The sequence below is a fragment of the Varanus komodoensis genome, unplaced genomic scaffold (assembly GCF_004798865.1).
Source record: "Varanus komodoensis strain SLA01 unplaced genomic scaffold, ASM479886v1 scaffold18_1, whole genome shotgun sequence".
NCBI lineage: Eukaryota > Metazoa > Chordata > Lepidosauria > Squamata > Varanidae > Varanus > Varanus komodoensis.
Window position 1 is genome coordinate 7,628,184 of NW_025335548.1, and position 25,298 is coordinate 7,653,481.

A 25,298-nucleotide genomic window follows, 5' to 3' on the forward strand; every position below is an offset into this window, starting at 1 on the left:
AAAGCTTGTTCCAACTTGAGTCTATATCTGATTGTAAGCTATAGGTTTGTTTCCTTTCCAAATGAACATCTGTGCATTTTTTCATGCGTATTTTCCCAAATGACACATCAATTGTGCACATCTTTGAAATGTATGCATTCTCCTCCCATTGATTCAGGAATATTTGTATGCATTTTGCAAAAAGTACATAAACTTTTCATTTGCATTTTTCAAAAGAATACATGCCATCTAACACATTCTTTTTGTTCTGGAAATCACATTGCAAGATCAGAAATGATTGGACTTGGGCCACAGACTGCATCTTGGATCAGATTCAGTCCAGAAGGTGCAAATAGGGAAAATCCTGATCAAAAATGAACTGAAATTAATGTCTCATACATCCCCACAATTTTGTCAGTGCAAAAAATTTATACATTTATACTTAAGGCATTATGACTTCTGCATTCAACACCTTTTCAAGCCTTGACCAGTTCATTCTTTGCAAAAATGAAAGCGTATTCAGCAAATTAAAAGGGGGAAAAGAGATTGCATAAAAGTATTGCTAATGTTTTTGCAGCCATTTAGATTATTAGTTCTCCCCTCCCCCTCCCCCCATGCACACCTGCTGTCTTCGCTTATTTCAAAACCTATGGCAAAAGCTTGGATTTAAGCAAGCAAGCAAAGAAGCAAGCAAGCGCCTCCAGATTCCCACATACTCCATCTCCAGAGCAGCTCAGGGAAGGCTTGCTTGTCATCACAGGATACCTGCAACTCGAGCATTCCGAAACCTACAGTCCCCAAGGATTAATTGCAAGCTGTTGCCAGCCACCCAGCCTTCTCTTCTTCGGTTGAGATTTTTGACCAGCCTTCAAAATAACAAAAAGAAAAGAAAAGTGAAACGAGCCATATCAAGGCTGCTCACTATCAGTTCCAGGTCTTTGGTGGCTCTTGGGAAAGACACCCTTCATGTGCCACCTCCCTCAGGGAGGTTACCTTCTCACCACTTTTCTCATGAGTGTTTCTTGCTCCTCCGCCTCCTCCTCCTCATGACTTCCACTTGCTTGCTCAACAGGCTGAAAGCCCCGGAGCAAGCCAGCGGTGGCATCTCCTGCTCCTCTTTCGCATTGCCTAGGCTGGAGCAGAAGGTTTGTCCATGCCATGGAGGGGCCATGATGAAGAGGAGGAGAATGTCCAGGGGCACCTGGTCCAAGGGCCCCTCCTGGGATATGAGCACTCGCAGAGGCTCAGCCAGGCCTACCTTTGGTGCTGGTCTTGCCATCTGCCTGCCTATTGGAAATCTACCAGCAGATGGCCAGAGCCATGGCCTGTGGCTTTTGCTGCTACCCCTCTGTTCCTTGCAGGAGAGGAGAGATGAGAGTCTGGAGGACCTACCACTGTCCCTCTCCATCTTCATGCAGCAGCTGAATGACATCCCCATTCTTCACCAGCAAGTCATCCGAATCCCTCTTCTTGCAGTCCGCTAAGACCTTATATCTCCTGGGCGACTGCAACATTAAAATGACATCAAGGTTTATGCTCAAGATTTGCAAAGGGATCTGCTCTTTTCCCAGGATGCCAGCACCTCCCCCACCAAAACAAAGAAAGACACATGATCCCCCCAACTTTTCAAATCCCAGGTAGAACAGCACAGCAAGGGGGAAACCAACCTGGCCCCATGCATTGTCCAGAACAGAAACAGCTGCAGGGAGCTTGCCTCGCCCTTCCCTGCCAGAAAGAACACCCATAAGAGCTTTGCAATGAAGAAACGTGCCTCCTGAATTTGCTTCTCCCCTCTTCCCTCCCGATCCCTTCTTTGTGTGTTGCATATTTTGGGCTGCAAGCCTGAGGATGGGAATATCATCATGTTAAGAATCCCTTTTCATCAGAAAAGTGCTGTAACAACTCAAATGTTTCTACCTCTTACGGCTATTGATGCCAGTGGTGTGACCACTACTACTTACTACTAGCAGTAGCACAGTAGTAATACTGCTGTTGTCACTGCTATTAACAACAGCAACAACTCTCAGAAGGGAAAAGGCCAAGTTCTCTTACCAGTGGCCAAGATGAGATGCCACTGGTCGGGAATGGCTTGAGGTCTGAGAACTGTTAGGCACCAAGTCTTCCCATTTTAATTTCAAAAATAGTGGGCTGGACTAAGAACCAGAAATTACTCAATGGCAAGAAGAAGGCTCATTGGCAAGGAACACAAAGAGACACCAAGATGACAGAATGAAGCAATCCTGTGCCAATGAACAAAGTGTCAAAAGTACCTGAGATTGCAAAACACAATGGAGACACACACATGGAATGGTTTAAGGAAGTAAGAAGAGCTCCACTAGCCCATGTGAAGGATCCCACCTACTACAGCATGGTATCATCCACAGAGGCCAAGCAGACGCCTCCAGGAAGCTCACAAACAGGACACGGAAGTCTCCTCCACTGCTGAGCCCAAGAATTGGGAGACAGTGGCATATTCCTTCTGAACATGGGAGATCTCACTTCCATCCTGACTTCATGGTCACAAGGAGACCTCCCCTTCTCCTCCTCCTTTATGAATTTGTTAGAGCTCCTTTTTAAGCTTCAAGGGATGGCAACACCTTGCAAGCTCCATGGCCAGCAAGTCTTAGAAGGAAGCCCTCAAGTCCACATCAAGCCCCTCAAGTCCTAGACATCCAGTCACAGGGGTGGGCGATCCAGTCACAGCAAACCTGAAGTGCACATTGCATCTCCTTGTGAGCTATCAATCGTGCGACTCACCAGCTGACTCCCTTCTTCTTCTTCTTCAGTGTCAGAGCATGTTGAGAAGCAGTTGTGGCTGGACCACTCACCAAGCCCTTCACAGATTTCCAAGGAATGGGACATTCCTGGCCAAGCTGCATGGGAAAGGGAGCGATGCATGTCAAAACTTCCAGCATTCCAAAAGCAGGGAGCAGGTTCCTTGCTGTGAGCTGTATGAAGTGGTGTGGTGCTGGGAAACGGGATTTCGTGTGCCTTCATTGTGTCTTGAAGAAGTATGGAAGATCCATGACCTGACTTTGGCTCCAGGTAAAGGCCGAAAACAAGCACACCTTTCATCTCTCCGCAAGCCAGCACTTACTCTGAGGCTCTGACATCACCGGCTATTCAGACATAGCTTGTGGCATTGCATTTTGAAGGGGGCTATGAGGATAGAGCCATAGGCTGAGGTGATGCCGTCGACTTGTGGCTGCTACCTAACATGTCCCCCATGACTGGGCTGCTGGATACAGGACAGCAATGGCAGAAATATGGTCCCTCTTGGTTATCCCAGGATGCATATGAGGAGTGAAGGGGTGAGCAAGACTTATCTGGGGAGAAGGGCATTGGGGGCTGAGTCCCGCAGGACAGAAATCTGCATAAAAGCTGCATTTATGACTAGGAGGTTTTTCGGGGGGGGGGGTTACATTAAATTAATTGTTGCGATGATCCATCCAGTCACCTGGACATATTGGTATCCTTTGAATGAAAGCCCCCAGAAGGTCCTTTCCATGGCAGCCCTGCTTATTTGTCCTTCCTTTTCTTCCTCTGCCTTTGACTTTTCGTAGCCTGACTGTCTTCTTCAGTTAATACTTCATCCAAACTACTAAAGAAACCACTTAATTTCCATCATGATCCAGACTATCCCAGATCAATGGAAAAGGGTTTTTTCTACACTCAATTGCCATGCAGGGAAACCACCTTTTTAAAGTGGGGGGTGCAGCTTGTAGGGAGGGGAGAGTTTCTCTACCCAGCTGCAGCCCCCCTTGAATATTACCCTATGCAAGGTAAACAAAAGGGGAAAAACCCCTCCCTTCTACAGCACAGATCCACGTCCCTGGGAAATAGATCTGAGGCCACACCTAGCAAAAGGCCTGCCCTGGGAATGCACAGAAAGCAGCACATGCAGGCAAAAGGGAAATCATGGTGTTGAGTTGCACATACGCCTGCTCACTGTGCTCTGTGGGGAAGAAGCGATGCTGTCCAAGGCTACTGGGCTGGTATGTTCAGAATCATTTTCCTCTGAACTCACAGAAGCCCTCGGATTTTTCCTGAAAAAACACAAAATCCCTGTCAGAGGAAGTGAAACCTGGCAAGTGATGAGCAGGTGACACCTGCAACACCCATGGTGACGGCATCCCCCTTGCTCGGGCACAAGGCCACCTCCTGGAGTTGTGGGCACATTCAACAATTTGAGTGCCTATCCTGGAAGCCATCACAAAGTGGCTGCTGTTGGAGGTGTAGGAAAAACAAGCAATCTGCCCCAAAGGCTGAGTAAAATGGCAGGGCTGAGACCCAAGCCTCCATCTAACACACAGACCATGGTCTTCGGCACCAACGGAAGCCGATTTGCAGCAACTCTAGCTGCTCGTAAGGAAATGAATTGCATTCTTCTAAAAAGTGGGAAGGGTGGGGCCCCTGCTGAGCACCCAAAGAGGTGCCTGGGCGTACATTGGTGCTTGTGGGTCCCGTGCTGCTCAAGTCCAGTAGCGAAGTCGACCCATTTTCAGGGGATCAGCCAAGAAGGAATTGCTTTGTGTTGGATCAACCTACCCATTGCTCAGAGGAGGGGAAAGCTGGATCTGGTCAGCACACGAAGGCGGAGGCTGCTTCTCCACTGTGGACACAACATAACATTGTGTTAGCTTTGAATCTTCCACCCACCCAGTGCTCATGAAACTAGGAGGTGGGGGCTTTTAGACATGTAACCCTATGAAATCTGGAAAGGATTACATGTTAAACTAAAAGGAACTTTGGTCTGACCCAGCAAAGAAACAGGATCACAGCTGTATCACAGACAGACAGACAGACCTTCATTGAATTGAGGAAATGCTCATGGAAACATAGAAACAGAGTGAGTCAGAAGGGGCCTCCTGGATCCTACACTGAGTCAGACCAATTGTCCATCAAATGCTGAACTGACTGAGTGGCAACAACTCTCCAGGGTTTCAGAGAGAGGATTTTTCCCAGCCCAACTAGCAGAAGCTCATATGAAACTCAGGACCTTCTGCCTACCAGGTGCCACTGGGTTGCAGCCCTTCCTGTGCCAGGTGCACCCCGCTGATTATTGGTATATCTATCATTTGGGTTTTGCCAACATGCTTTTGTTGTTACTTTGTGTGGGAGGCTAATGGTTTCTTCTCTCCCCCTCCCCTCCATTTCTTAAATTTGTTTTCAAAATGCTGCAATAGTGACATGGCACTTTTCAACATTTCGTCTCTGCACCTATGTGGCAAATGAAAATGAAATCAAGCAAAAAACCTGGGATATCAGGAAATTAAACTTCTTTCAAAACATTTTCAGTTGCGTTTTCCCCTGGGGGAAAAAGCATCCTAAACTCTCCTCTGGCATCCAGCCAGACCTTGCCCTTGATGGCTGGGTTTTAGTTTCACTTCATGATGTGCTACATCCCCTGTTCCAGCTCAGATTGCCCATATCTGATTTAGCAGTTTGGAGAAAGAGAAAGCAAATAATCAGTTGCAATGCACTTCAATCAGGTTTGTCAACTACTTTTTGCACAGTTTACTGGACTCTCGGGATGGTTTCTGGAGCAGAACATCGCTGGGCAAAATCTAGTTGGATTTCCGAAGAGCCTTTCAAATCCCCCCACTCCAGGGAAATGCTAGATTACTGCACTGCCCTATAGATGGGGCTGCCCTTGAAGGTACTTCAGACACCTGTTCTGGTCTGCCTGCACTGGCTGCCTCTATGCTTCCAAGACCAATTGAAGGTGCTCGTTTGAACCCATAAAGCTGTACCTGACAGGATGCCTCTCCCAACAACCAACTACCCAGATATTAAGCTCAACACCTGGGGCCTTCCTCTGAATGCCACTTCCAAGGAAACTTGGTTGGAAAGAGCAAGGAGGTGGGCCTTCTCTGTGGTAGACCCAAATTATGGAATGATTTCCCCACTGACGCCTACCTAGCACCAACTTCGCTATCTTTTCAGTGCCAGGGTAAGATCACCCTATTCCCTGAGGTGATCCCAATTCCAAATAGCCCATGTGGTAATGGAGTGTGGACAGCCATTTTCAGTTCTCTTTTCATTTTGTTTCATTTTGTTTCAGCTCGTCTCAATACATTTTGTTACGTTTTGTTTCTTTTTTTCTTAAGCAGGCTTAGCAGTATGAACTACTTTAGTTGTTTAATTGTCAAATGCTGCTTTAAATTGTTAATATACCCTTATGATGTTTTTACTATTTTTTTAATACCTGAATTTTCTCATGTTTATGACCTACTTTTCACCACCAGAGTGCTTCAGATATTGGCTGGTACAGAAATTAAATACATACATATTACTACCACTCTATATGACTCTGATGTGCCCACAACTGGAGTATTGTGCTCACTTTTGGGCCCCTCATTACAGAAAGGATATAGCCAGGTTAGAGTCAGTGCAGCATAAGGCCACAAGGTTGGTGGCCGGTTTGCAGGGGATGGGGTATGAGGCGAGACTGAGGGAACTGGGTCTCCTCAGCCTGGAGGAGAATCAGAGGGGATATGTTGGTGACATACAGGTATGTGAGGGGATGTCACACGGAGATGGGTAGAGACCTGTTCTCCCCTGCAGAGGAAGGCAGGACGCGCTCCAACGGAGCCAGCTCAGGGAACCAAGGCTCCATTTGGATGCCAAGAAGCACTTCCTGCAGTTACGAAGGACCCCGAGGGTATAGAATGGGCTTCCACGGGAGGTCGTTGAAGCCCCATCAGTGAGGGTGTTCATAGATAGGCTGGACATGCAAATGATGGGCATGTCGTGAGCAGACATGCCCACCAGAGTTGGCTGGAGTCAGGGGTCAGACTAGATGGCCCGGGAGACCCCTTCTGACTTGCTCTGTTTCTATGTTTCTGTATTACTGCAGATGTTTTGGGGTGGGGGGAACAGATTGTTTCTCTACTGCCAGTTTTTGTTTTCATGTGCAACATGGTGCAGTAGTGCAAAGCTGCAGTTATGAAATCTTGAAAAAATACAATTCTGCCAGTGCAAAAATTTGAAAATTAGTGGGAAAAAACAGAGTTGGGGGTGAGAGAAGAAGCATTTAGCCTTCAGATGCATGCACTCACACGTGCAGGTTTGTTTGGGTTTTTTTGGCAAAATGCAAATGACTGAGACACAGAACACATTGGTATTCTGCAGGCTGTGGAATTCAATGGGCCTGGACCAGCCCTCCCCCTGCAAAGCCATCTCTGCTCCTAAACCAAGAGGAGAGCAGAAGTGATTGTGGGAAGGATCAGATTGCTGCAAGAGGAGAGATCCTTAGCTCAAATGAGCATTCTGAAGCTATATGAGAAGAACCAGTGGACTGTCCCATTCTCAGCAGGGAGATCCAGAATGGGCACCTAAAAGCCAAGCCTCGAAGCCACCAACATACCTTTGATAAGCTCTTGCTGCTTGAACAAAATCTTCCTGATCTCATTGAGCCACGCCATCTTCAGATCAACGGTTTGGGCCTGGAGGAGAGAGGACTGACTGAAGTGCTCCTGGATGAAGAACACAGCTCCTCCACTACCAAAGGTTTAAAAGGTCCCATGTGCATACAACTGTGTCTGGAGGACATGGGATACTTTGGAACCCCAGAGGTGAGGTTAGAAAGAGGGCTCCCGCCTCACCAAGAGAGGTCCAACCTCCATGCTCAGGACCTGCACGCCAAGCACACTCGCCCTGCTGCAGAGCTGGTGTAGGAAGGACGGGCGCAGCTGCCTCTCCAAGGCATGATATCAACCTTGGAGAGGAAGAAAAGCGAATCGAGAGTGCAGCTAAATAATTTTGACTGTCCAGCTGGAATTCTGAGCCTCCATCAAATGGAGAGTGTTGCAAGCCACATTCAGCTACACCTGTCCTACACGAGAATGTTAATTGGCAGTTAATCCATTGTATTAGCTAGTGGTTTCCTTGCAGAACTGAAATCTGGGCATGACACAATTTCCTTTTTTGCTATACAGGATAAGCAAATGCCATACATGTGAACAATTTATCTGCCATGCTTGTTATTCCACCTACTTTATTCATGTTTTGAGAGGCATGGACAACCTCTTTGATGGTCTGCCCTTCACCTCTGACTAGGTTGTTGTCCACACAACTTAAAAACCTGGTTATTGCTTTCCTGTCCTGCCTGGCGCCAACACTGCAAAGGCATTTGGCTGGCTGCGCTTAATTAGACAGACGGTCCTTTGGTCTCCAGCAAATTCTTCGGAGAAGAAGCATGGATGTGTCCTGGCACCTTAGTGGGGCATTGCTTGAGACAAAGTGATTTAACTCAATGGATGCATCCTCTGATTTAATGAGACCTCCTCTTATACTCTTGGGCAGCATAAAATTAAGCCAACCTGGACAACATACACCTCCTCCCGGCCACTGTACCAGATCTCAAACTTCCGATGGTCTCCTTTCACATTTTCGGTGATGCCAACTGCATTCATCTGAAAAAGGAAAAACAAGCAAATTAAAATGCAAGATGTGACAATACAGATGGAGACTCTTTTATTGCATGGGTGGGTAACTTTTGGATCTCTACATGGGTTGGATAAAAACTCTCATCAGCTGGCATCACTGCTGAATGGTCAAAGATAACGGAGTTGAAGGCCAGAAGATGCGGGCAGCTGAAAGGTGTCCAGCTCTGTTTTATTGCAAGAGTAAAGCAGATTGTATTACAGATAAAACTCTTACCTGGCACTTTTTTGAGAAAAAAACAACACAGAAACTTACTGGGAACATTTTGCCACTGGCAAAAGGAAGGTCTTGTCAAAAGTATTTGTTTGTTCACTTATTTATTTAAAGCTTTTATAGACTGTCTTGGGATAGTTTACAACAAGCAACAAGTAAAATAGGGGGGAAAATAGCACAGCATCTGGTGATACAACAATATAAACCACATTCAAAATGATTTAAACATCAAAATAACGAGAAAATAAAAAGGGTTTTGCCTGGCGCCAAAGAGAAAAAAGTGTTGGCGCCAGGTGAACCTCTCTGGGGAGTGCATTCCATAATTGGGGTGCCACCACAGAGAAGGCCCTCCTTCAGGGAGTCACCCTCCTGATCTCTTTTAAGGAGGGCTCCCAGAGAAGGACCTCTGTCCCAGATCTCAAGAGGCAGGAGGGCATATGGGGGACAAGGCGCTCCTTCAGCTATCCAGGACCCAAGCCGTTTAGGGCTTATAGGTCATCACCAGCACCTTAAATTGGGCCCGGACTTCAACTGGCAGCCAGTGTAAAACAGTGAAGGACTGGCATTATATGTGAATACCTGCAGGTCCCCATTAATATCCTGGCAACTATTCTGGACCAACTGAAGTATCCAGACTGTCAACTGTTCTGCACCTTTCCCTGTGAGTCAGCCCTTTCTGCTTCTTTCCCACGCCCTGCTGTTTGCATGATCCAGCCAGATGAAGTCCTTGCGCAGCCTTTGCAGCACTCGGGTCTATCTCTGCCTTTTGGATTTCTCTTTCTGCCAGGACAAACCTTACCAGAGTAACAACTGATGCAGCTGGACCACTGCTTGAGGGGCAAGGAGTCTCAGTAGATTCCATAGCCTTTCCAAGGGAGGGCATAAGGATAACCGTTGCTTAATTTGAATGAAAAGAGATGCCAGCTTGCAGACCTACATAGGAAACTGGCCATTCCCCATGATTCTGTATTCTAAGCATGCGAGGAGTGGCTGCAGTTGCCCAACAGAGAGGAAAAGGCACTCCATACATGCTCCATACATTTCATTCATGGGTTGCTCCAACTGGTGCTGTTTCACCCTTGGAAGGATTCAGTCTTCTTTAGACTTGGCCATTTATATACAACTTTGTAATCAATGTTGTCCTCTTTCTCCTTTGCGGGGGCATGCCTGCACATTCCATTTTGCTTTTGGGGCAAACACAGCCGGAGAATGCAAGGGATCTGTTGCCGATATGGTTTGCATTGCGCTCACAATGCATTTTGCATTATCCATCCCATCTGTGGCCACCCTTCCATGATTTGGTTCCCCTCACAGCTGCTGGAGTACACAGTTCCCATCATGCTCATGCTGGCTGGGGATGATAGATGTGGCAATCTGACAGATGGATTGGCTGGGACAGAATGGACGAGCATTACAACTCCCCTCTTACTGGCCAGCTTATCAAAAAGTGAGGCTCTGCCCTGAGGGAACTGGGCATGAGCAGGTCTCCTTCTGCATATGAATGTACTGTCCGTAAGCAGATGCTCTGTGACTTGCAGCTTCAGTGCCAAGGGCAATGCATTCTGGTGGGTTAAGGCATTAAGTAAATGGGGACAGAGGATTTGCCCAGGTGTCCCCATGTTTTCTTTCTCTTGCTTTCCTGGCCTGGTTGTCACCCGCCTCCAGAAACCAGGGAGCTGTTTGCTCGAGACATTTTCCTTTGTGCCATTTCCAGGCACTGCTGGGCAAAGAGGCTTCACCATCTGTTCCAGGGCTCCCTCCCTCAGAAGGCAACATCCCCTTCCAGCGCCCCAGGACATAGTGGGAAAGCAACCTGAAGAGCTCCCAAACCATTCGTCTTTGTTTAGGCCAGGCCCTTTCCACAAAGCAATTGTCGTTTTGATTTAAGTGATCAACCGGAGCCTTTTGGGCTCCTATCAAGTGAGGAGCAGGGCTGCCAAATAAAGAGCCACCAAGCTGGAATGAAGGACAACAGCCCTCCTTTCCCTAATCCAAGAAAGTCCTCTGCCCATCATCTCTTACTATATCCCCCCATGTTGTAAATTTGCAATTGGGAGGACAAGAATTTAACCCAGTCCTCCACAACTGGCAGCCTACAACTGAACTGTCCCCTCACCTCCAGGAGGCAGGGATACTGCATTGACTGGGTGAGTGGCCTCTAACACACCCAGAAGGCACCAGGTTGGGTTTCACCATTTCTTTCCTGGGTACAAATCCCACCCCACCACCCACCAAAGCTGCTAGCGCTGGGAAAACATGTTCCTTACTTTCAAGAAGTGCTTAAAACTATACGAGGAGGTTTTCTCGTGGCTGTCGCTGTGATCCTCTCTCTTCTTGCAAAATACCAGCGCTTTCTCATACAGGAAAAGGTGCCGCTGCATCGGCTTGAACCTGGCCAAGTCTTTCATCTTCGTGGGACCTTTGTGATGCCCTGTCCACACACTGAAGGACCCCTGCATCAGCACTTTCCCGAGTTCTCCAATGTCACCCTGAGAATAATGGCACAAAACAAATATCTGTTTACTCTCTTGGGGTCTTTATAAGCCTCCCCAAAACCAGGGTTTCAGAAAAGCTTGCATGCTTGAAATGATAGCTGAAAAACTACCATGCAGCAGGCATCACTGAAAGACAGCAAACATGGTGATGCCATAACACTAGTGATAAAGGGGAACAGCCTCTGACAGTTTGGGTAGACTGCCATGACACAAAGAGACTCCACTAAGCACAGTTCATCACCATGAATAAAGCAAGGCTGTCATGCTTCAAGTCTAGAGGGCAACACTGGACTACCTGGGGTCCCAAATGAATCTTCTAGGGAGTCTGTACAGGGCCCATGCCTTTCCCCTAGATCTTACCTCCTGTCTGCCAATCACATATCACTTGGTGGTTTTCCAATCTCTGTACAGTTTTTGCCCGGCAAGCTTAAGGCTCACGTTCTGGCAGTACAAGGGCCTGTGCTAAAATATGCTGGGGTTTGCATAATTTGGCTCTGCCCCTTTTGCTGTTGGGTTGCCCACCAGTGGAAGGCCTTTCCCCACTCCCGGAAGTCTTAGGCTATCGAGCCACAAGAAGTTCAACACCCCTGAACTAAATCAAGGATGGAGAATTGCAATCCTGTAGAAGTTGTGGTCTTTCGGTCTAGTGACATCTGGCAAGTCTTAGGTTCCTCACTCCTATTGTCACCATAAGAAACTATACCAAGACTTCAGGCGAACATATCATCCCATTTCCCTTGATGGTATTTACCATGGCCACCTCCCTGAACTGAAATACCTACATCATAGCCAGTTATCGAAATCTGGTGCATGGAATCATTGACTGACTTCAGCAAATCCAGCATGGCAACCAGAGCTTCTTGGAGCTCCTGGACACCTTCGCAGCTTGTGCTGTACTTCAGCAACTCCTGCAAACCAAGACAGCTAGTCAGGATTAATCCGTACTTGCGCCAGTTTGCACACCCATATTCCACTTCGCGCTGCCTGAAATGTGAAGTGACTAGGCCAAGCAAGGCACGCATGTACGCGCATCACTGCAAATGGAGTCCTTCAGCTGCCAGTCCTCGAGCGGGCAGTGAAGAAAATAAGGGACTTGAGATCATCAGAAGAGCTGTGCTGGATCAGACCCGGGGTCCATCCAGTCCAGGCTCTTGTCCACACACCTGCTAACTGGCTGCCTGCAGGAAACCTGGATGTGGGACATTAGTGCAACAGCACCCTCGAGCCCATGCTCCCCAGTAGCACATGCCTCTGATCAGCAATTAAGTCACTCCGGCAGCCTTTTTCTTCAGAAATCCATGTGATCCCCCTTCAGAGCTAGGATATGATGCATATTCTGTTCTTCCACAAGGTGCTCAAGGCAGCAGTGAACTCTCAGCACAATAGGAAAATGTTTGCCCAGATCAAACAGGGAAAGAATAAGGCTGAGGTCCTGCTGTCAGACGGTCGTGACGTTCTCTGCTTCATTTAGCTTTTGAGACAAAAAAATGCATGGCAGACACTTCATTTCTGCCATTCATGGCCAAATGGCATGTTATGCTGAATGTGCTGCTGGAAAAGGAAGAAACCATGGAGAAGGACAGGGGCTTCCAGTCAGGATGGGGAATGGGCTGGTCGTGGAAAAATCCTTTGATACAGGAAGGGAATTGCTGCGGATTCACATGGAAGCTCTAGGGGAGGGGTGCAAGAGGTCCCTCATCAGGACAGTGGGGTGGGAGGAAGTGGTGCACCGTCGTTCCTCCGAGCCCATTCCGTGCCCCTCCACATATAAATGACTGCTGGTCACCACACTCCAGAGAGGACTCTGATGCTTTTCGGCCCCCCAGAGACCCTCCCAGACTCTCCCACCAGCCTTTGCCTCCAATTATGGTCCTCCCAAAGCTTCTCTGATCCCGCAGCTGCATAGGGCTAGGGTTGGGGTCAAGGTCAGGGTTAGCTGCAGAAAGGAGCATGGGCCCCTTAAGGCTGCAGCCAGTGTCCAGCGGGAGGGAGACCTTCTGAGGAACAGGAGCTGCCCAACTCAGTTGCCATTTATCCCTGGCTGAAGCAGCAGCTCCTTTCAGGAGGAGCCAACTCAGGTAGGACGCTGGCTGGGGCGCTGCCTGTTCTGCCTCCGAAGGCCCGAACTGACTTCAGTTCAGTGTAACTGTTGCCTGAAAGTGATTCTGCCAGAAATAGCTTCCTTCCCCTAGAGCCTGCTCACAACCAGCTTCCCTGCTTTTCAGCTAATTAAAATAAAGACCTACGCAAACAGGTTACACACAGTTGTAGGTTGGAAGTAATAAGTAGTCTGGCCCTTATTTTTGTGTGAGGAGGGGGAGACAAAGACCATACACACCACAACAAGCACACATCTTGTGCAGGAAAACAAAATTTCTACTTCCCGAGATTTTCCTGGTTAGTCTTACCCAACCTGCGGCCTTTGGATGTTTTGGACTGGAACTCTCATTGTCACTACGCCAGCCCAGCCAGGAACAATGGTCCAAAACATCTGGAGGGCGTGGCAGTTTTAGGCACTGAATGTTTTCTTATTCAAGGCTTGACTCCCTTTCCATTTCCATGCTAACTTGGCCCACACAGATGTGTATTATGTGGGACAGAGTTTGAATGTGTGAGCCCTTCCTTTGCGTGCATTCTAGTATGATAATGCCCAGCAGGTTGGAAGATCTGTTGAAATATAAATAGGTCATGGACTAATTTATACAACCATCTGATAATGGCATGAATACCTTAAGAAGCAGCTGGTACTTCGTTAGCCGTTGCACAGGTTTGAGCAAATAGGAATCCAAGCCAAGCTTGTGCTCTAGTTTTCTTTGGCATTCCTACAACACAACAAAAAGACAAAATACAGTTCGTGGAAAGATTGCATCCAGCACGTGCAACCCTACAGCAGGCAGAGAGGTGATTTAAAATTCAGTCCATCATAGGACCAAAGTCTCCAAGTTCAGCTTCAGGGAAGAATGGGTAGCAAAAGAGACCAAAAGGGCCGGTTGCTAGCTGCACCGGCTTGCGTGCAGAAGGGCTCCAGCTGCACTCCTGGCACCTTCTGTTAAAAGGATCATAAGAAAAACTCTCCCTGTGCGAGTCTCTGAAAAGCTGCTGGCAAACACAGTAGCATATGTGCAGCAGACACTACCAGATGAGATAGACAAGCAGATCTTCTTTGCACAAATCAGTAACTCATGGTTTATTTAACCCGTGATTAACCCATGGTATATTGTCAAACCCTGTTTGCCTGCTCAGAGCTTGGGTGGTTTGTCTCCCTTCTCTTGAATTCTCTTACTCCTATATTGCACATGCATTTGCAACACAGTAGAGCAGGCATGTCCAGTGGCTGGGTTTTTCGGCCCCCTCACTCACCACCTATCTAAACCAAGAAGCAGCCCATGAACAACTGATGGTTCTAGGTGCACACATAATTACAACCCATGGTTTAAACAACCCAGGGTTTGTAGCCCAACAACATACTATAGGTTCCCTTTCTGGGTTGTTGAGTCTACATATTACAACAACCCAAAATTCAACAAGCCACAGGGTAAATAAATCTAGGGCTAGTGTTAAATGCAAATCAGGTCATCGTGTCTGACCTGATACAAGACTTCTTATGTCTGTAAATACAGTTTCTGCATTCTAAATCTACACATCAGCATCTTTTCCTGGGGCCATTTATGTTTACCAGAGCCCAATATAGTAAAATTGACATACAACCAAAAGTAAACAAAGGGTTGTGCAAAATTATGGAAGAGTTCTCCAATCCAAATATATTTCTGGTGTTGGAAGAAGTTGCATGCCGTAACCCAAACCGTCTGCGCTTTCTGATGGCTGTAGCCATATTACTACACCCCACCCCTTTCTACCCACACACATGTTAAAAAGAATAGTTTTTCACTAACTACTAACATAAAACAGAAATACCTGAAAGAAGGCGCTTTCTGCACACTGCCTCCACAGAGATTCTGACCGTGGTTTATTCTGACAGTATTTCTCATACATCTGAAAATCTTCCCTCTAATAATAATAATAATAATAATAATAATAATAATAATAATAATAATAATATCATCATCATCATTGTGAAGCACTCCCTTCTTAAAGTGCTGAGAGACAATTGTAATCCTTGAGAGATCTGGGTTCTAGTCCCCATGCAGCCAAGAAGCTCACTGAGCCAGTCACAGACTCTCAGACTAACCTACCTCACAAGGTTGTTGTTAGGGTAAAATGGAGAGGAGGAGAACTTTATGAGCCACCTTGGGTTCCTTGCTAGAGGAAGAAAGATGGGATATGTATGCAGTGCCATAGAGAACTAAATGCCTCCTTCCCAGCCCAATTGTCCGGTCTCACAGCACTGCAACCTCCACAAATTCCCAGGAAAACAGTATTTCCCGGGATCGTCTGTAGTCACTCCAGCTCTTGGTCTTCTCTGCCTCTCTCCTGTCTGTCTCTCCCACGTTGTTTATCTATCAGTCCTTGCAGTTTGGAGTCTGTGCTCAAAACTGGCATCACACTCCCAGCTATTTCTGGAATGACATATTCTTCAGGTGAAGTCTTCTGGCTTTCTCCACACCCCCTGCAATCTCCCCACACCCTCCCTCACACACACACAGGAACTACTTGTACTTTCACAAGACAATCTGAATTAGACAACTGGAGAAAAGAGGGCAGTTTGTAGCAGTTTTGTCTAAATGGTCTTCAGTTGGGACCATTTAGGAGCTCCCTGCTCTTCCCATGGAGTTCAGGACCATGGATAGCTCCTTATAAGCTTCGACTGCAGCCCAAAGTCTATATGCCACGCCACTACCTTCCAGTTTCCATTTCATTTACTAAACACGGAGAATCTGGCGCAAAAGGGGCTGTGAGCAGAACTCAGTGGAAAGCTCCAGAGGTTGTTACCATGCTGTACCAAGCATTTAAGAAGAACTTTCATCCACCCCTTCTGAGTTGAGGGGTGCCATCAAGGGTGCTATGCCTGCCTCCCCACTCTGCAATTTATGGAGTCAGCACCACCCAGCCCAAAGAATGCAGCTACTCACCCTTTCCAAGAAACAGTATCCGACTCTCTCTGGTGCTTCAAGGCAGCTCTCCAGGAGGTGGAGGAAAATTCTGCAAAAGGAGGAGAGTGTGCATTTCCCTTGAAGGAAAATGCCAGGAAGCACTTCCTGATAGTCGGGACCCCGAGGGTGTGGAATGGGCTTCCACAGGAGGTGGTTGAGGCCCCATTGGTGCGGGTGTTCAAGGAAAGGCTGGACGCCCACATGGTGGGCATGTCGTGAGCAGAGCTGGCTGGAGCCAGGGGTCAGACTAGATGGCCCAGGAGACCCCTTCTGACTTGCTCTGTTTCTATGAAAACAGTTGGGGAACAAAGACAAAGCATTCTGATTAGGACAGCACTTACTTGTTGTGGAAGTCATAAATCTCAGGCATGTTCCCAAAGAGGACATCTTTGTGGTTTTGCAGCATGGGGGGCAAGAGAAAGGCCATCGTGGGGTTGTCCATCTCTGCTCTGTAGCCCTGTGCCAACAGCATCACTGAATCAGACCTGCGTGCATATTTCTTGCATGCTGTTGCATGTCACTCTCAGCAGTGCCTCTGGAACTCTCACTGGCTCCTGGCCCAGCTTTTGTTCACACTCTGCACGCTCCCCAGACTCACATGTTTTGTGGCAGTGAATGCACAAGCCAATTTGAGGTAATTTAAAAGTCCAATTCTGGTGGGAGAGAGGGGGATTTTTGAATGGAGGCTGCAGGATTGGGGACGGTTTGCTGGTTGGGGGACCTCCTGGTGCCATGTTTGGCCTTTAGCCAGAGACTTCCCTGTCTCTGGTAAAGTCCAACATCTGGTTACCCGACTAGCCAATCATATGTGTAGGAGCCTGTGCAGCCTAGTGGTCAGAGTGTTGGACTGAAACTTGGGAGAAGCGGGTGGAGTAGGAGAAGGCTCTGTTGAATTCAAGGGGCCTTGCTCACAGGTAAGTGGATATGGCATTACAGCACCATATCATGGAGCCAGAATGGCATGGTGGGAATCGAGAGAACTGGGTCCTTGTTTACTCTCAGCTATGAAGTTCACTGTAGGATTCCAGGACTCTCAGCTTAACCTACCTCACAGGATTTTTGTGGGGATAAAATGGAGACAAGCAGGAGAAATATGTTACCTTGCCTGAGTTGTTTGCAAAAAAGAAGGCAGGATATAAATCTAAAAAATAAACATGGCGCAGGGTAGCCTACACGCAGGGCCTCAAAGCTACCTTGCATTTCCTCTAGCAGTTGGTATTCACTGGCATACAGCCTCCGAACATGGCTCTACATTGAGCCATCATGCCTAATGGTCATCAACAGCTTTTTCCAGTGTGAGTTCATCTCTAACTGTTTTAAAGGTAATTTTTCAAAAACAAAAATTCTGCAGTGCTGGATTCCACATGCCAGTTCGTCCCTTGTTTACATGCACAATGGGAAAACTAGATAATCCAGCAAGCAATAAAGTGGGCATCCTATATATATTTAAGGGGAATGAGAAGAAGAAGCAAGGGCAGCACTCACCATTAGAACAGTGAACAATTCCTCCACATACACCCGTTCAGTTTCTATCAGCTCATTTATCACATGGCTAAATGAAAGAAGGAAAACAGGTTCAGGTTATGTAGCCATTCTGCAGGAAGACAGCAATGATAGGCCATACGATCAACAAAATCCAGCTTTGCAAATACATCAGCATGCATTTGAAGACAAAGGGGAAAGGCCATACAAGGTACTAGTCCTCATGCTTAGGAAAATATGCTTGAAAGCATGAAAGCAACATCCAATTATTATCTTTTCAATGAACGGGAGTCCATTTGGGTTAAGCTGAGATGCCTTTTCCCCCAAGGTCTTAAGTGGAAGCCTCCCAAATTCGAGCTATGTCTGCTAGTTTGCTTGCTTGTTCACAGAAGGAAGATCGAGCTTTTCATAGCTAACCTCATGAACAGAAGGTGCTGAAAAGAAAAGGTACCTTTTCAAAATGTCCAAACTGTCTTCACTTTCTGAAATGAAATACTGCAAGGAATTCCTTTTCTCTTGATAATCATGTATAACTTCAATCTGGAGAGAAGATGGGGTGCATTAGAAAGAGAAATCACACTGTGCCAACTTGAGTTTTATTTCATTATGGAGACCTGTTATTCGCACAGATGTCACAATGTGCATGGAACTTTCCCCCTGTGCAAGAAGGCACAACCCTGCCCCAAAGGGTTTGCAAGCTAAATCCAAGAGAGGGGAGCCCACAGAGAAGGGGAAGCACAGTTCTGGCGCAGAGTGGAAGTGGGGTGGAGTGGGGTGGGGGGTGGGGGCTCTGGAAGAGGGAGGAACTGCCTGGATGGCTGAAGGCCAGACAGCTGCTCTCAGCATGGACACTTTATTCCAAGTCCTGCTTATAATTATTTAGCTACCTTGCGAGAGCTTTGAGATTTCCTCGATGTTTTCTTCCCAGGCAGTGAGATATCGAACGAAAATTTCAAACTGGAATTAAAATCCACACCTTGAATGCAAACAAAACCAAAAAAGAGGCCAGATTAAATTTAGTAAAAGCACCACTTATATATCTATCTTTCTATATATAAATATATAAATGTATGAATATTTATAAAAATAAATATATACATTTATTTCTATAAATAAATAAATGAACTATATGGAATTGAATTCAACACAGTTCAGCTCGCACGCACGCACACAAACCTTCCAACCACTCTACAATACCCATTTTAAAAGGTAGAAATCGTCCATGTCTTAATGAAGGCACTAGCATACGATGATCGTATTTATGCCAGTCTTCACTTTATGCCAGGACACCAAACAGCCCAATTAAGAATAGCAAATGCAGAATAAATAAATACATAAACAAATAACAGGCAAAAATAATTCAAAAGAAACCAGGGCAGCCTAATCAGAGACAAATCCATTGAAAACGACACTTAAAACCAGCTACAAAAAATGCTGAGCAAAAGAAGAAAGTCGTCATCTGGCATGAAAAAGCAATCAAAACTGGCATGAGAGAAGAGGGGCATTCCACAGGCAGGATGTCACTTCTGGCTGGACCTTCTTTCCTATCACAGCCCTCCTAATCTTGGTGAACAGCGAGCATGTGGAGCAAAGCTTTGATGTCAACCAGCCCATTCGCAACCTTTTAAAAATGAGACACCCCAGAAATGCCCTTGCAAATCTATAGGGAAAACCAACAAACAATGGCAATGCTATAAAACTGTTGTAATATGATACTGATGTAATAATGAATGCACATGTCTGCAGAAAAAAATGCAGACTGGCATGACAGCAAACTGGGCCAGGGTGGGAGAAAACAGTGCAAAGATTAGATGCTTGCAGGATCCCCCCACCCATCTAAACACGCAGAGAATTGTGCCTTCATCCTCCACCCCAGCCATGAATATATAGACGGATAATATCAGCAGAGAACAGACCAATCAATAAAACACAACAGAAAGATGTTGTTGTGTAAAAAGGAATGCTTTCTTGATTTTGTCAACATTTTGCTTGTTCATTAAAATATTAATGTTGAATAACAGTTATATAGAAGAAGCACCTTTGATGAAGCAATGGGCAAAGGATGGAGGGAGGAAAACAGATGCAGAGGAATGCAAGCAGATATGAAGAGAAGATGCCACATCCTCATACTGTGCTGTTGCAAAAATAAAATGGTCACAAATTACTATTCCCACCAGTCCCATGCTGCTCAAGCAACATTATTAGAAGGAAACAAGCTCCCAGGATGGGGAGAGAGAGCAGCACTTTGCTAGACAAATGGCAGACCACCGGGAATGTAGGAGCAGGGCTATGGTGGAACCCAGTGCCAAGGCAAAGGGTATTGAAAAACCACTCAGCATATTGGAAAAACAGGGGGTGTGCGGCTGAAATCCCTTGGTGATGTCATGCTGACAGGTGCTGAGTTCCCCTGTTCTTCTCCCAAATAAAGCTCCACTCTGTTTTCCCAAGAGATCACTCACAAGCATTTTGGACAATGACTTAAAAGCAAGTTACCATGTTTGGGGGAAAACAGTGGAGATTTTGATCGGGGCGGGTTTTCCGGCCGTGGGGCTACAAGCTGCACAGGGCGCACTTGTTTGTCGGCCAGCTTTCTGAAGCACGCTTGTCTGTTCTCGAACATGCTGCGCACATTTTCGAGCTTGACTTGGACTGTCTGTATCCGGGCCTGTGGATCCCCAAGAGAAACTTCCATCAATGAAAGCCAGCACAACCTGCTATTCAGAGACTTTGGGGATTTACTTAGGCATCTGAAAAGCTGAGTGTTGCATGAAGCAAAGTCATTCCCCATTTCAGAAGAGCAGGTATTCTAGCTGCTCAAATGCATGCAAACCTGATCCGGAACTTTTATAAACAGCCAGGGAACACGAGGCGCTGTTTTGCAGAGGTCCATAGCTCAGAGGCATAGCATGCAAAATGCTGCAGCATCTCTCGTCTGAGTCCATCCACAGCCTCAGCTTAGTCAACATCATCTGCACTGACCAGCATTTTTTCTGGTTTTTCAGGTGAGGGGTTTTCCCAGCCCTACCTGGAGGTGCCAGGTAGGAACTGGAAATGAGACATTATGTGGTCATCATGTGACTCAACGCCCAGTCAGTCAAGCGCAGACCATCCTAAGCTAGATGGATGCAGCAGAGAGCAGCTTCCCATGTTCCTCCTCTCCCTGCAGGTTGGTCCTTTGGTCAGAGATAACAGGTAGCACTGAGGCAGAAGCTGTACCCAACATCTCTAAAATACCCACATAACACACAGCAAACTCCAGCCATGCCACCTCTTGCCTGTGCCATGCACACCCAATCCCATCACCACTTTGGCTTGGGCTGTAAGGTGCCACAGTATCATTGCAAGTTTGGTTGCTCCTTCATAAACCTACCTTGAGTTCAGGTGTTAGAATGAGCTCAAAGACAGAGTACAGGTCTTGAGGATCTGCATTTAAATGCAGTGAAGAGCTCTCGAGGAACTTCTCTATGTCTTGGAGAGCTTTCTGGGCACCTTCCCGGGACTGGCACTTGTCCATTGGCTGGTTGGCTAGAAGATATGCACCTTCGTCACAGCACTCCAGGGCCTGATGGAGAAACAAGACAGGTAGAAACAGATGCATGAGCTCGGCCCCCCATCCCAGGAGGACGGCCAATGGGCAGCCAGCAGTTTTCCAGAGTCTGATCCAAGGTCAGGTCCAGGGACTGCGGAAGGACTAGCTGAAGGCTCGTGTCCTGAATCTACCTGGGGGTCAAGAGGCCCATTTTTGGAGCTTACCTGCTGCAGTGAGGTGAGGAGAGCCAATGTTTTTTGGAGTCGGTTGCGTTTCCTTTTGATCTCCTCCAGCAAGATGTCTGAATGGTGCCGCAGTTCATTGCATTGCTGGCAGATCAAGTTGAGGGCGTAATGGTGGTTAGCTGCCAACTGGTGCCCATGAAGAATCACCACTTGGGCCTTCCCTGTCAGATCCTTTTATACAAAAGCAAACAAGGGAAGTGAGGGGGAGGCAAAAGCTAGTAAGAAGACCAAATTCTACTTCAGGGATCTTCTCCAGGCCACGTCCCAGCGCTGGGCAAGGTCACAGGGCAAAAGGAATAGCCAGAACTACCAGTTTATATTAGCTCATGGTGAGCAGTTGGAATGGGGAAGTGGAGTCTTGGAAACTACCAAACAGCTGATGGTGAAGGGAAAGAGGCATGGCCAAGTTGCCCAGCCCTATTTTATGGGATGCGGGTGTTTTAGTGCATAATCACTTTCAGCTATTTCAATTGATTTACAGCTTGGGACATTCTGGTTTTGTTCTAAGTCACTGTGAGTCCTTCTAGTTTTTGAGAAGTGCATGAAATAAGTAAATAAATAATTATTCTTTGAGAGGCCCTCTGCAAGGAGAGCCTGGGCAAGTCTTACTGCTTTTCCTGAAGGCATCTGTGGTGTTGAGAGCAGGTGATCAGCATCAGATCCAGCTACTGAGTTCAAGCCACAGAAGGGGCAGGGGACCTCAATGGCCAAGAGCAGAAGGGACGGGAGAGGAGGGCTCTGCCTGCAGAGTCTTTCAACAGACAAGCCAGGCCAGGTTTAGGCTTAGGCTTAGGCTCCATGCAAGAGGAAGGCATCCCACTGCATGCTGAGCCAGCTTTCTTTCATGTAAGGCCAAGCTAGAAAGAAGTCCAGCTTTCTCAAAGAACTAGGAGATGGTCTCATGCATATCACAGACCTCTTCCTTTCACCTGTGCTGGTCCCTCATGAGCAACATCTCTTCAACCCATGCTCCTGTTCGCTCCATGGGGAAAATATACAAGAGCCCACGATGGGGTCCAGGGGAGTGCAATACGCAGGATCTCAGCTTGCCCAGTGCTGAGATTCTGATTCGAAATGGACCCAGAATTCGATTGGTCAATGCACTTCGATCTCCTGTCGAACTAGCAATGCTGGGAAGGCAGAGCCAGGATGGCCCTGGGAATGGTGCCACGTTGAGCCTGATCTGTGGCCATTTACTTTGAACCAGGCCTTGTCCTTTATCGACAGCAGAAGGTCACTGCTGGCAGGTGGGGACACGCACCGGACTGGAGCAGGACGAGCGTGGCCCACTGTCTCCAAATCATAGCCTAACTCCGCGTTTGCTGCATGTCTTGCCCCATCCATCCCCCAGGCGACAGACCCCATTGCTGACATGTACATTCCATGCACTATCGCCCACCCTGCTTCACCTGCTTCCTACCATCACCACTGGCTCCTTCCACGTAGGCCTCGCCATTCACTAAGACCACCTTCGGAGGTCCTTTTCTGAGAGCAGCTCTGAAGGAGGCAAGGAGCGTGCAGACAAGGAAAAGGGCCTCCTCGGCTCTGGCACTCTGCTTACAGAACCAGCTCCCCAAAGAGGTGCACCTTACACCAACTCTGTTGTCCTTTCAGCACCAGGCAACCCCCTTTTAATTTCCCCAGCATTTTAATTACTCGGTTTTAGGTGCATGTTGCATTTTACATGGTTTTTCTTTCATTTTCTGTTGCCCTGGCACTTATTTACTATGCATCCAAAGTGTGTTTAATATACATGAGGTTTGTGTGTCAGGCCTACAGGCTCTGTTGATACCATTTTTATCTGAGTATTTGTGTAAACATTTTTCTTATGGGTGTTTTGTACATTTTAATGCTTTCTGGACTGTTTCAGAGAGCTCTTGGTTACTGCACTTACAGAAATATTTTAAATCAGTAAATAACTAAACTTTGACTTGGCTTTTATAGTTCCCTTACCTGGCGAGGTAGTGGAACTAGGATGTAGCCCTGGGATATTTTTATCGGTGGAAATGCTGCCATCTGCCATTCCAGCACAGGTGTCCCTTTTTTCCTTTGAGCTTTACTACAATCCCTGCAATAGCCTGGAAGTGGGAAAATTCATTTTCCCGGCCACAGTACATGCTCTCTGTGGCAATGCAAAGGAATTGCTCTTGAAAGGGCAAGCCAGCTTTCTCAGTTAAGGCTGCTCCTGGCAGACATGAAAATGGCCAGAAATAGTTTGCTGAGGTAGATCAGTGCAGCTGTCTGCAATTTTCAGACTCTTCTTGTGCGGTGTGGGTATGATGTCTGTCACGCTGAGTGCCTGCACTGCAGAGCTTGTCCTGACATCACTGCCATCGCCACAAGTTGAAATAAGACTTGCAACTAATCAGCTGGATTCCCATTCAGTATGGGTTCAGAGTAGGTTGTCATGGAAACATGACTTGCTACGTTGTGTGAATCCACTGTGTTACAACTCACCAAGGCAACTAGGGTTGCGTGATGGCTTGTGAACTGTGAGTTGTTTGCAGTTAAGAAACCATGGTTTGTTAGTGTGGCTGAGTTCACACAACACAACAGCCAATGGTTCAATAACAACCCACAGCTCAATGACAACCCACATTCAACCCATACTCTGGCTTGTTGGGCGATATGAGCTTCTAGGTTGCTATGAAAGGATGGGGACAGGTGTTCTTCCTGTCCTCAAGGGGACAAAAGCCTTACCTGTGACATTTTGTCCAAGTTATCCAGCTCTAGAAGCCTTTGTTTGACTTGAGACACGTTGTCTGCAGTATCTGGAAGTTCTCTTTGCTGGTCCAGTAAAAACGCAATGGCTTTGCTGAGCTAAAAGGGGGAGGGATGATTAATGATAAAGGAGGCACTAATTCATCAAAGGGCCATGCATAAGCTCCTGTGAGGCCAAGTGAATAAGACAAAAACGGGGTTTTCATTCTTCTTCATGCCGGAAATTATGGAGTGGCACCTCTTACCTCTTCAAAGTGCTGCTCAAACCTCCACAGCTGCAGATATTGCTCCATTTTCAGTTGATGTTTCTCCCAGAACCCGTCGAAAGCAGCTTCCATCTCATGCAGCTGTGCAAGCAATCTTTACACAAGAGGAAGCAAGGTGTTTGGTCTTCGTTTTGAAAGAGGCCCTCAAACACATGTTGCAGTGACAAACCCTCCCCTGCGGCCCAAATTCAAAACATCCTGCTCACTGTTTGCACATCGTTGGCCTTTCTGTATCAGGCTGAATCCTTTGAGCCATTTGTAATCTGCTCAGGGAACATTTGTTGGTGGACAGAGTCAAAAGACAACAGCCGGATACTCTGATTCAGCCTTTGCTATCACCCATTTTCCAGAGAATCTGGCCTGGGATTTATGGCTTCATCAACCGTATTTGTTTAATCAAATGATTTTTAATCCACTCTTCAGTCCACAGGCCCCAAAACTAGAAAGCGTTAGTAAAAGATTCCAAGGCATTTACTGAAGCATTTCAAAGCATGCAGGAAGGGCTGGGTGAGCCATGAGCAATAGCTGAACCAGGAGCCAAACTGAAGATCACAGGTCCAGGGCGAAATTCCACTTCAGAGAAGTTCTGGGGGGGCTTTGCCCGAGAGATAGGCAGGGGCAAAGGCAAAAACAGGGTGAAAATGAAGTCAGGGGGAGGTAGGGCCGCAAATCAGAAAGCACTATCACACTTAAGATTTTCAAGATTTTGCAGGAGCTAAGCCTTGGAGGAGGTATTGGGATCCTTTAAAATCAGAAAAGGCTGCATAGGAGGCAAGGAACCGCCAAGCAGTCAGGGGGTGGAGGGGGAGGGGGTGTGGGCTCCTGGGGAAACTGGGAAGGTGAGAAAGGGGGTCCCACAAATCTGGCAA

General features: G+C 47.1%; 1 protein-coding gene across 1 annotated transcript in view; it reads right to left on the bottom strand.

Moving 5' to 3' along the window:
• Window positions 1-1,367: 1,367 nt before the first annotated feature.
• MCF2 (MCF.2 cell line derived transforming sequence) overlaps window positions 1,368-25,298 on the bottom strand; it is a 37,128-nt gene continuing 13,197 nt past the window's right edge. The window contains exons 8-26 of the mRNA XM_044427082.1: window positions 24,409-24,523; window positions 24,143-24,262; window positions 21,422-21,613; window positions 21,039-21,230; window positions 20,164-20,333; window positions 18,556-18,595; window positions 18,120-18,208; window positions 17,672-17,738; window positions 16,528-16,643; window positions 16,166-16,235; window positions 15,051-15,143; window positions 13,865-13,957; window positions 11,918-12,043; window positions 10,908-11,129; window positions 8,304-8,396; window positions 7,349-7,427; window positions 4,528-4,591; window positions 3,929-4,025; window positions 1,368-1,484 (exon numbers count right to left, since the gene is read on the bottom strand). Coding sequence (XP_044283017.1) covers window positions 1,368-1,484; window positions 3,929-4,025; window positions 4,528-4,591; window positions 7,349-7,427; window positions 8,304-8,396; window positions 10,908-11,129; window positions 11,918-12,043; window positions 13,865-13,957; window positions 15,051-15,143; window positions 16,166-16,235; window positions 16,528-16,643; window positions 17,672-17,738; window positions 18,120-18,208; window positions 18,556-18,595; window positions 20,164-20,333; window positions 21,039-21,230; window positions 21,422-21,613; window positions 24,143-24,262; window positions 24,409-24,523 — 2,155 coding nt within the window. The remainder of the gene's footprint in view (window positions 1,485-3,928; window positions 4,026-4,527; window positions 4,592-7,348; window positions 7,428-8,303; window positions 8,397-10,907; window positions 11,130-11,917; window positions 12,044-13,864; window positions 13,958-15,050; window positions 15,144-16,165; window positions 16,236-16,527; window positions 16,644-17,671; window positions 17,739-18,119; window positions 18,209-18,555; window positions 18,596-20,163; window positions 20,334-21,038; window positions 21,231-21,421; window positions 21,614-24,142; window positions 24,263-24,408; window positions 24,524-25,298) is intronic.